General features: G+C 43.4%; 1 protein-coding gene across 1 annotated transcript in view; it reads right to left on the reverse strand.

Annotated features, from left to right (window-relative positions):
* The window catches only part of LOC124612801 (extensin-like), a 71,142-nt gene extending 65,533 nt beyond the window's left edge, over nt 1-5,609 (reverse strand). Inside the window, exon 1 of the mRNA XM_047141216.1 lies at nt 5,351-5,609. Coding sequence (XP_046997172.1) covers nt 5,351-5,377 — 27 coding nt within the window. The 5' untranslated portion in view covers nt 5,378-5,609. The remainder of the gene's footprint in view (nt 1-5,350) is intronic.
* Between the last annotated feature and the right edge of the window lie 5,283 nt (nt 5,610-10,892).

The raw sequence follows: 10,892 nt of genomic DNA on the forward strand, positions 1-10,892 counted from the left end.
CAAAACAGGAGCCCTTGTCTCGATAACTTCAGCCATTCAGGATATATTTCAGATTTATTCTGCATGTCGTTTGCTCGAATCGGATTCGCATTCAGCAGAGACGACGAATATGTGTCTAAATCATGTCAGTTTGCTCATGCCAAAACTAGAGAAATAAGTGAACAATCGCGTTGAATAACGGAAGAGATTTTTTTCAGCGAAATGCGGGAGGATAGTACCTCAAGAAATTACGATGTTAATCAGTGTTAAAAGCGAAATTGTGCATCGTAATGTACGCAGGCACTTAATATTTTAGAACGAGTACAAATGTTCGTTTGGAAAGGATGAGGACGGTTAGTACCTAATTCTCCAGTTATTAAGAGACTGGTATAAAAAACTGAACTATACGGAACGAATTTCATTTATTTTGAACCGACTGCGAATGTAGGAACATATGACCTTTGACAATGTCAGCTTCCCCTGTTCGCCTACTATGTACGTAACGAAATTTTATTACTCAGAATATTTTTATGTAAAATAATACCTCAAATCTTAATACGCATTTCATTTGTAGACGGTTGATGTGCCAAGCCCATGACTTAACAAATTGTTGATGTCTGTCCGAAAAGAAAAGGCGAAACTGTTATAGAAAGACGGACTACTACTATAACACGTTTAATTCGGTACAGATACTATTTTTCCTGGCTGCAAGTACGAGACTATGGCTGGCGTGTCACTAACATGTTAATCAAAAAGCTCCGTCAGGTTGTTACGTACATAAAAATTTCTCTCGCTGTTTTCACACGCAGACAGGATTAACCGAGTAGTTTGGATACTTCAACTCGATTCTGTTCAATAGCGTAAGCTTTGGGAGGATTGGAGCCTCGGTGGCCTTAGTGTACATAAAAATATTGTTTAATGTTGATAACCGAATCCCCCGTTAAAGTCTCTTCGGAGACCAACTGATTCTTAAACTCAAATGCCAACAACTGTAGGAGCAATGCTGATTCTTTGCAATCTATAAAAAAAATTATGTAATACGGATAACCCAATGGGCTGTTAAAGTCTCTTCGGTAAACTATGAATTTATAAACTCAAAGGCCGATAAATTTACTCCTCAACGATAGACCTATTTGTGGTTTACAATAAAATTCACAATTATAATAACAGAAGGAGAGATAATATTCATAAAGAGTTTGCTTCCAAATCGGAGTTCTCGGGTGTCCAGCCGGGTCACATCGTAATTACTCCACAATTAATGGATTAATTATAACGTACCCGGCTGGACACCCGACATTTCTACAAGTTAGAGATACGCCAGGAAAACATTACATCGTGAACGCAAATTGCTGTTAGCACCAACGTTCATATCAACTAGGTTTCAGCTCTTGTAGTGTACAGACGGCTTATAGCCATTTCTGAAAGCACTAGAGCTGAATTTTTAATATCAAATAGTAGCGTAATATAAGAGGAAGAGCAAAGATTTATAGAAACTAGCTCTTTTATATCTAATGTACGTATACGAGGAAGAGTAATCTAGAGGTAATTGTATTAATTGGCAATGTGTGTACTTATCACTGAACTCCATACAATGAGCAGTGATTTGTGACGGTTAAATTAAGATAAACGGAACTGCTTCGGTGAATTATTGCTACCAATCGTAATACGATTTTTTTACGTTTCAATGACGCTTCAGTGTTGCCACAGTTCAAGGTGCCTATGGTTTGTAGTCACTAGTGTTGGCAGTCTTCTCCGTTTCGTTGTTGAAAGCTGGCAACAACGCTTCCAATTGTGAAGTAATTTTAGTCCTGTCTCTCTGCCGTACGGTTATTGCTGGTTTTAGTATACCTCACATAAACAGCCTGCAGAAACTACATTTGCATGTTACTGTATAATTTTACACGTTCCTCACGCTTGAAGGCTCTCCTTTGTGATACACGGTACATCGTAATGTGTGAGAGAACGGATAAATTAATAAATTATAAGTGAGTACTCAGAATGCCGTCAGAACAATTTAACTACGATGTAATTATCTGTGAAGAAATTAGCCACCCAATCATCAGCTTTCTTTTCTAGCACTAAATTTCAGAAGTTACTATTCTATTCAAACTATTTATCGTCCATGTTTCGCTTTCATACATGGATACACGCCTTACAAATATTTACATGAAAGACTTCCTGACACTTAAATCTATACTCGATGTTAACAGACTTCTCTTCTTCAGAAACGCTGTTTTTGCGATTGCTACTGCACATTTTATATCCTCGTACTTCGACCGTCATCGCGTACTTTGCTGCCCAAATAGCAAAACTCATCTACTACAAGTGTATCATTTCCTAATCTGGTTCCCTCAGCATCACCTTATTTAATTCGACTGAACTACACTCCGTCAGGACAGGCCAGGAAGGCCCAATGTTTCCGACCGACCACCGTGTCATCCTCATCCCACAAGCGTCATTGGATGCTGGTGTGGAGGGGCATGTGATCAGCACACCGTTCTCCCTACCGTATGTCAGTTTACAAGGAGCCGCTACTTCTCAATCAATGGTTCTCAGCCATTGCCTCAGAATGGCTGAGTGCAACCCGAATCCCGACAGCCTCGGCAGACCGAATGGCCACCAAAGTTCTAGTACACCTTACCCGATTTAACCAACGCACGCCTCTCAAGTTCTCAGGGGACACGACTTCCCCGATAAACTTCGTTATAGTTTAGCCAAATTAAACGAAAAATTTGGAAATTATATTCACAAATCTTCGTCGCACATCAATCTATCTGTTAATGAAAAGAGTATGAAAATCGCTGTAGTTCCTGAGATTGACCTTCAAATACACAAAGAAAACCTTGGCAGGTCTTTAGATATACAGTGTTAGTATTTTGTGTTTTACAAACACATTGCTATGTCATACTACGTAGGCTTCTGCGGCTAGTATTCGCGTCCTTGGTGATGCAGGTTTTATGGACATTAGGCAGGTCCACAGTACGTTTCTCTGCCGAACGTTTCGTACCCCAATACTGGAGACGTCATCAGACGGTATAAAGACTCAGCTAGCAATATCAAATTCAAACAGGCATAGCAAACCGCATAGTTTATACGTATCCACGCCACAATCGGTCCGTGATGGTAGAGTTGGTGCTTTGGGCTTATTTGTTTCTAAGGCCCGCAATGTGTCTAGCTTCAGTTCTCTTTCTTTCTGTTTTGTTTGGATTTCTGTGAGTTCCCTATACAACCTTGAATAGTGATGATGAAAACCGCAACAGTGATGCGCGTGACCCTAGTTGGAAACACTACAGGAAAGACGATGGACATTGTAGAGAGTCTTATTCTGCATGTTGTGTGGACACGACCTCTAAAAGAGGCAAGAAAGAAATTAATTTCTCCAATAACGCACCGTCAAAACGAAAAAAAATTTTAAAAAATTGCAGAAATTCCGTAATGTAACGTGGAGTTCCGACAGTAATACATCTATCGGATGGAATATGAAGAAGGGGAAGTGATTCTGATATGTCATGTACCCTAACCATATACTGGAAATGTAAAAATGTCCTCTCAATTAGGTTTTCTGTACATCTCAGCAAACCACATATACGGAGAAACGATTTTGGTAGTTTAATGGTCTCAGACGTTATGTGAAACTGTAAGATGATTTTTCGTTTCGTCTGGGAATCGGACGTGTCAAAACGTTCGCTTGCATCAGGTAACCACCAATTACGTTTCTCCGATTCTATGGTTTTATCAAGATTCACTTGTAACTAGGACGTACACACAGGCCATGAAGATGGTTCAAATGACTCCAAGTACTATGGGACTTAACATCTGAGGTCATCAGTACCCTAGACTTAGAACTACTTAAACCTAACTCACCTAAGGACGTCACGCACATCCCTGCCCGAGGCAGGATTCCCACCGGCGACCGTAGCGGTCGCGCTTTTCCAGACTGTAGCGCCTAGAACCGCTTGGCCACCCCGGCCGGCGGTTACACTTCAGCTCATTTCACTCCTGGTCCTTCCAAAGCTAATTAATGGCCCTCAATCCACCAAATGCGTGGTAGAATGCTTTCCTTGGTAGACGCGTTTGTCGTATTCGGTATGGACTAGAACTTGCGTCTCTTGTTAGAATATGGGACTATCTACTTTGAAATTGCAACCAGTTGCTTTCATTGTTTCTTTAAAAAAAATTCTATTTTTATGTAGATTTAACGCCACAGCCGGCCGAAGTGGCCGTGCGGTTAAAGGCGCTGCAGTCTGGAACCGCAAGACCGCTACGGTCGCAGGTTCGAATCCTGCCTCGGGCATGGATGTTTGTGATCTCCTTAGGTTAGTTAGGTTTAACTAGTTCTAAGTTCTAGGGGACTAATGACCTCAGAAGTTGAGTCCCATAGTGCTCAGAGCCATTTGAACCATTTAACGCCACAGCATGACCATCTTTAGATGATAATAATAACCTTATGTTTTTCAGTGGTCCAGGGCAAACCTTCCAGTTGGACGCTATTTCGGGGACTTACTTGTCACGAATCTAATGGAGTTATTCAATCTGGGAAAGGTGACCCAGGGTTTAACAAAGAATCCGAAACAAGTGTCATTTCTGACGAACCATCCGATCACTGAGAGGTGAAGGCTAGATTATAGGCAGACAAAGTGTCCGTTTGCCGGCTTGTATTCGATTCAGCGATGTCTTAATTTCCAGCCACGCTCTTCACCGCTAGATCATCAGGCCCTATAGACCCCTAGATGGAAGATAAATTTGAACTTTGAACCAAAAGCATCTACTCACTTGGATCGTGGTGCTGTCTTGTAATACCCAAAGTTGTAAGTTACATACACTATACACTAGCGTGAAAATCACAGCACTTAGAAGCACTTGATTTAGGAACTTGTGTGCAAGCTTCCTCCGATTCCTGTATCCACAGTGTGTGATGTGGCAGAAGTACATCGAAGGGAAAATAATATTTTTAATCAGTAGAAATCAACTGGTCACAGTTTTAATACTAATCACGCGCTATACAGCTTTAACTTCTCACCTATGATCACTGTGAATCTTCAGTCAGAACACTGTGCTATGAGGCACTGTGGCGACACACTAGAATCTTTTTTCGGAAGGTGGTGGTTTAAATTCTGATGCGGCCATCCAGATTTACGTTTTCCGAGCTTCCTCTGAATCTTAAATCACACGTTCAGCAACGATTCATTTCAAAAGGACACGGAAGATTTATTTCACCAAACGGACAATAAACTCTCTGTCTTATGACCTCGTCGTCGAGGGATGTTAAACAGTGACCTTCCTTTCTCTCCTTTGATCATAACGAGCTCGATAATTTACAATACTCCTCCACAGACAGTCACAATGAAGTGGACACGAGCTGCCAACTCACCTGCAAGATACTCGTGGCCCGAGCCATCGCTGGCACTGACGTAACACTGTCGGTCTTCTTCCGGCACTTCCTTGCTCAGCTGGGAGGCAGCGGAGAAGAACGCATTACGGCGAACACCCTGTCAACTGCTTCTGGTCGGCGTCCCGATGCCAGAGCGTTGTCCAGTCACACACTGTGGGCTCCTACACACTGTCCACCGACGCGACCACCTCGACACTGACACAGACTGGAGGTTGCTTATACCACTCGTGTACCTGGCCGGCACGGAGGTGGAGGGAGCAAAAATGTCTCGGCCGCGACGGCGTCTCCTTTATATAAACTGCCGCGACGCCAGGTGGGAAGAAGCGCCCGAGCTGGCGGAGGGGACCACCAGCACCAATGGGCGCCGACGGCGGCGCTGGAGAAAGTAGGCTACAGCAGCGGCGGCGGCTGGGACCCCCGCCCGAAGAAAGTACACGTCGAGGCGAGGAGCGGGCAGCATCCGCGCCGTACTCTCACCCTCGGCTCAGGAATGCCCGACTCTCCCAGTAGGACCGCGCATCCGGCTCTACGAGCCTCCATTTCTTCACAGCTCATCCTGATCGTTCAGGGCTGTGATGTCACCGCGCCGTTACAAAACTCGAGCAGCCATCCGGGACAGCCCTCTCACTTGCTGACCGACTCTGAAAAACTCAGTAATAATGACATCACTACGGCTGTGGAAAAGCGGCGCAATCGCCCGTGACATCCCATTCACCGTTTAGCGTCTCCAAAAACATCGGAGGAACTGACTCCGGTATTGCTCACCTTTCGTTTCGAAGAGAGTCTGGTGCTATGGGTCGCGCAAAAGCGTTGGGCAAGGTGGTGCAATGTTTAAGAAGTTAGATATGCATAAAACAAAATCAAACTTTTTTTACTGGGTGGGAATGGGGGGGGGGGGGGGAGGGTGAGTGTGGGGGAGAGGGAGAGGTTCATCCGTCCTGAGTGCATACCGTTCTCCACAACTTTCTCTCCTGTGCCAAACACTTTATCTCAACTTTGCACTTACATCTTAAGCCCTCTATTATTTCTAGGATGTATTCGTTCCGAGAGAGGTGGCGCAGTGGTTATGACACCGGACTGGCATTCGGGAGAACGACGCGTCCGACCAACGTGATCTAGGTTTTCCGTGATTTACCAAAATCGCGTCAGGCAAGTGCCGGATGTTTCCTTTGAAAGACACGGGCGACTTCCTTCCCATCCTTCCCTAATCCGATCGGACCGACGAGCTTGATGTTTGGTCCCCGCCCCACGATCAACTGAACCGAACCAAACGTGTATTCCAAACTCTGTGTTCCGCAGCAGTTTTTCCTCATTGTAGCTTGAAATGTGATAGTACTGTTACTATTAACATAGTATATAAATAAAGCAGTAGAAACTATTTGCAAATGATACTGTTGTTTATAAGAAAGTAGCAAGCCAGCAGGTAGTATCGATTTGCAGAACGACCTGTAGAGAATTGATGAATGGTGCAGGCTCTGGCACTTGATCCTTAACGTAAATAAATGTCAATCAAGACAAAAAGGGATGAATAAAATTAGCTGCTAGTGATCATTAACTTATATCAATGGTGAAAGTTGGAAAATTGTTCAAATGGTTTAAAGGGCTCTGAGCACTATGGGACTTAACATCTGAGGTTATCAGTCCCCTAGACATAGAACTACTTAAACGTAACTATCCTAAGGACATCACACACGTCCATGCCCGAGGCAGGATTCGAACCTGCGACTGTAGCGGTCGCGCAGTTCCGGACTGAAGCGCCTAGAACCGCTCGGCCACACCCGCCAGCTGGAGATTTGTTCCGGACCGGAATTCGAAACCGGATCACCTGTTTACTACGCAGATGCACTGACCTCTGCGCCATCCGGACACAATGTTCATCGCAACTGCATCAACTACCCAAGCAAGTTTCCCGTCAGATATAAATTCTCATCTTGTCCATATACTACTGATGTAGCGCCTCCTGCAAATAATCCCCATTACTCGCGACATTTAGCCGATTCCCATATGAGTTCGATCGTGTTGTACATATTCACCGAAGTGATCGGTTGATCCTCCTCACCTTAATTAAATATGTGGTGTCTTTTCTCTCAGAGATGTCCGAAAGGACAGACACATTTTGATTCCGAAGACATTATTTACCGAGACACAGGGAAATGACTGACATTAACTGCTAGTGGGTATTGATTTTAATCAATGAGGAAAGTTGTAAATTTGTGCTGGACCGGGTTTCGAACCAGGCAGGATCTCTACTAGGCAGATGTGCTGACCTTTGCACAGTCATTTCTTTGCGTCGTAATTCATAATGGATGCGGGATCAAAATATTTCTGTTCTTTCGGACATGTTCGAAAGAATAGGCACCTACTGCGCATACACAGGGAAAGAAGTCCACTACTGTACAACTATTCTATCACTGATAAATTACTGGAAACAGCAACCACCGCATAACATATAGGAGTAATTATCCAGGGCTACTTTAACTGGAGCCAACTGCGTTCCCGCAATGGTAAAACCGGTTCCCGTCAGATTACCGAAGTTAAGCGCTGCCGGGCTGGGTTAGAATTTGGATGGGTAATCATCCGGTCTGCCGAGCGCTGTTGGTAAGCGGTTGTGCCCTCAGCCCTTGTGAGGCAAACTGAGGAGCTACTTGATTGAGAAGTAGCGGCTCCTGTCTCGGAAACTGACATACGACCGGGAGAGCGGTGTGCTGACCAAATGCCCCTTCATCTCCGCATCCAGTGACGCCTGTGGGCTGAGTGAGGATGACACGGCAGCCTGTCGGTACCGTTGGGCCTTCCAAGGCCTATTCGGACGGAATTCAGTTTAGTTTCGTTTTTTCCGTTAAATAGAACGACAACATAGAACAAACAGTAGGAAAAGCAAATGCCGGAGTAAGATTTGTAGGAAGAATCTTAAGGAAATGTAATTCATCCGCGAAATAAGTTTCTCACAAGGTTCTTTTTGGACCGATTCTTGAGTAGTGTTCATCAAGCTGGAATCCTTACCAGGTAGAACTGATAGAGGAGGGCCAACGAAAACCGGACCGTTTCGTCACGGGATCGTTTAGTTGGCTCGAGAGCGATACAAAGATGCTACAAGAGAGGCATTGTGCGAAACAGAGTGATATACTGCTGAAATTTCGAGAGAGCACTTTCCGGAGAGTGTCGAATAATATATTACTGCCACGTGGTCTTAGGCGCCTGGTAAGGGTCCGCGCGGATCCTCCCGCCGGAGATTCGAGTCCTCCCTCGGGCATGGGTGTGTGTGTGTTGGCCTTAGCGTAAGTTAGTTTAAGTTAGATTACGTAGTGTGTAAGTTTAGGGACCGATGACCTCAGCAGTTATTTGTTCCATAAGATCTTACCATAAATTTCCAATGAATATTTCTTCCTCCCACATATATCTCGCGAAATAACCAAGACAAGAAAATCCGAGAAATTAGAGCTAATACATTCATTCTTCACATGCGCTATTAGCGAGTGGAATAGGGAAAGGGGAATAAGTTATTGGTTCCGGAAGTGCCTCCTGCAACGCACCATTAGGAAACTGGAAATTTGTGGTAAGGTCTTTTGGGACCAAACTGCTGACGACATCGGTCCCTAAGCTTACACAGCACTTAATCTAAAACTAACTTACGCTAAGGACAACACATACACCCATGCCCGAGGGAGGACTCGAACCTCCGATGAGGTGACCGCGGCACCATTAGATTGCTTGTCGAGTATTATATAGGTAAGTAAAACACATTTCGGATAATTCTGTCCCATTCCCCCTCCCCCCCCCCTCCCCCACCCGCTATATATGCCACATGTTCCTCTCCTCGGTGATTGCATCTTCCCTCAAACTCATATAGTCTCGTGTTATCCAGTTTTTTCCATAGTTCATGCTTCACCTTCACACAACACTGTGCTCGAAAAGTATATTCTTAGAAACTTCTTCCTCGTATTAAGCCTGATATTTGACGCTAGCAGACTTCCTTAGGCCAAGAATATCCTCTTCTCCCGTGGCTGCTTCCTTTCCCACTTGTTTTTATTTTTATTTTTATTTTTTTTAAGTGATAGAATTCCATCGCTTTACCTGTCTCGTGGCCATCAGTTATGATGCTAATGATATCAGTACTCACATTTCTCTTACTTAGCATAAGTTTCCTTTCCTCAGTGCACCCTCAGACCCTGTTCCGTATGCATTAGGCTGTTCATTCCATGCAAACGGTCCTATAGTTCCGTCTTCTTACAATACGTGAAATGGACTGTAAACTTGCTAATAACAGACTGATAGTAGTAATCTTTTTGTGTACAGAAGTATTACTAATAGCAGTCGTACATACAAGTAGTTTTATTCACTTCTTCATTAGTGTTACAAGGATGCTTGACATGCACTATTATAGTTAAAAGTTAAAAATTTAATTCGTATTTAGGAACTCTAAGATATGCATTCAGCGTCAAAGGTTGTTCTATTATGAGAATTAGTTGTTTTATTTGTGATGCTGACAAGAGCAAAACATTTCCTGAATATATGCATAATATAGACTGTCTGGATTCCAAATTTTATGTTGTTTTTTGTAACCTGTCGGTCATCAAAGTGAGGTCGGTGCCGAGCGTGGTTGGAAGCATATGTGCACTGGTGTGGAGACCGAATTATGATATTGAAATAATAACCATATATTTCAGTGCGCTAGAATTGCAAAAGTGGTTTGTCGCGTTTAGAGGACAATTCTTAGTTCAGGCTGTGTAAATTTTCATAACTTCCATGGTTTTATACGTTTTATTCATCTGATACTGTTGTCTGAAGTAATACAGAATATGCGTGGAATTCTAACACGCCTTCACTCGTTTATTGTGTGTGTTTGTTACAAGCTTGATTTTCGCGAGTACTTTTCTACCTCTCAACAATAGAAGTTAGAGTTTAAGTGGGTAGGGAGACCAATCAGTTTTAACGTGGGCAACCGAAACCCTTAAGTAACGCGATCTTGAAAAATGGCACTTTCATAAATACCCCCTGCGGGTAATTTTAGAGCACAAATTAAAACATTAATTATATCATCAAAAAAGGATCAAGGATAAACTTTAATGACAGTGGAGAGACAAATCCTAGTGTTCACTACACAACTTATTTTAAATAAAAGCCCAGAAATTTACAAGCACAGATAGGAAACAACATATGTCTTGTCTATTCAAACACTTGCGAAATATATGGACTTAACTAATAGTCGGAAACTTCTGCGCAAAGTGGATAACGCTACTTCGTCTGTCGTACAGAAAACTAGAAGAAGCTACCGGAATCGACTGATTTGCGTGTAACTTCAGTGGAGTAACATTGATACGTTATCCCAACAATTTAATCTCTACCTCCCTTAAGAAGACGGTGCCCTTGGATATATCACCACAGCAAAAGCGTGCTGGTTTAAAGGGATGATCACACTAGAAGTAACTGCCGCTGGCGACAAAGCTGGAGACCCGCAAATGTGATGAGAGCCGAAACCTTACACCTTCAACAGATAACTGCTATCGTCGTTGGTAAGGCA

Source organism: Schistocerca americana, chromosome 4 (assembly GCF_021461395.2).
Source record: "Schistocerca americana isolate TAMUIC-IGC-003095 chromosome 4, iqSchAmer2.1, whole genome shotgun sequence".
In the NCBI taxonomy this organism is placed as follows: Eukaryota; Metazoa; Arthropoda; class Insecta; order Orthoptera; family Acrididae; genus Schistocerca; species Schistocerca americana.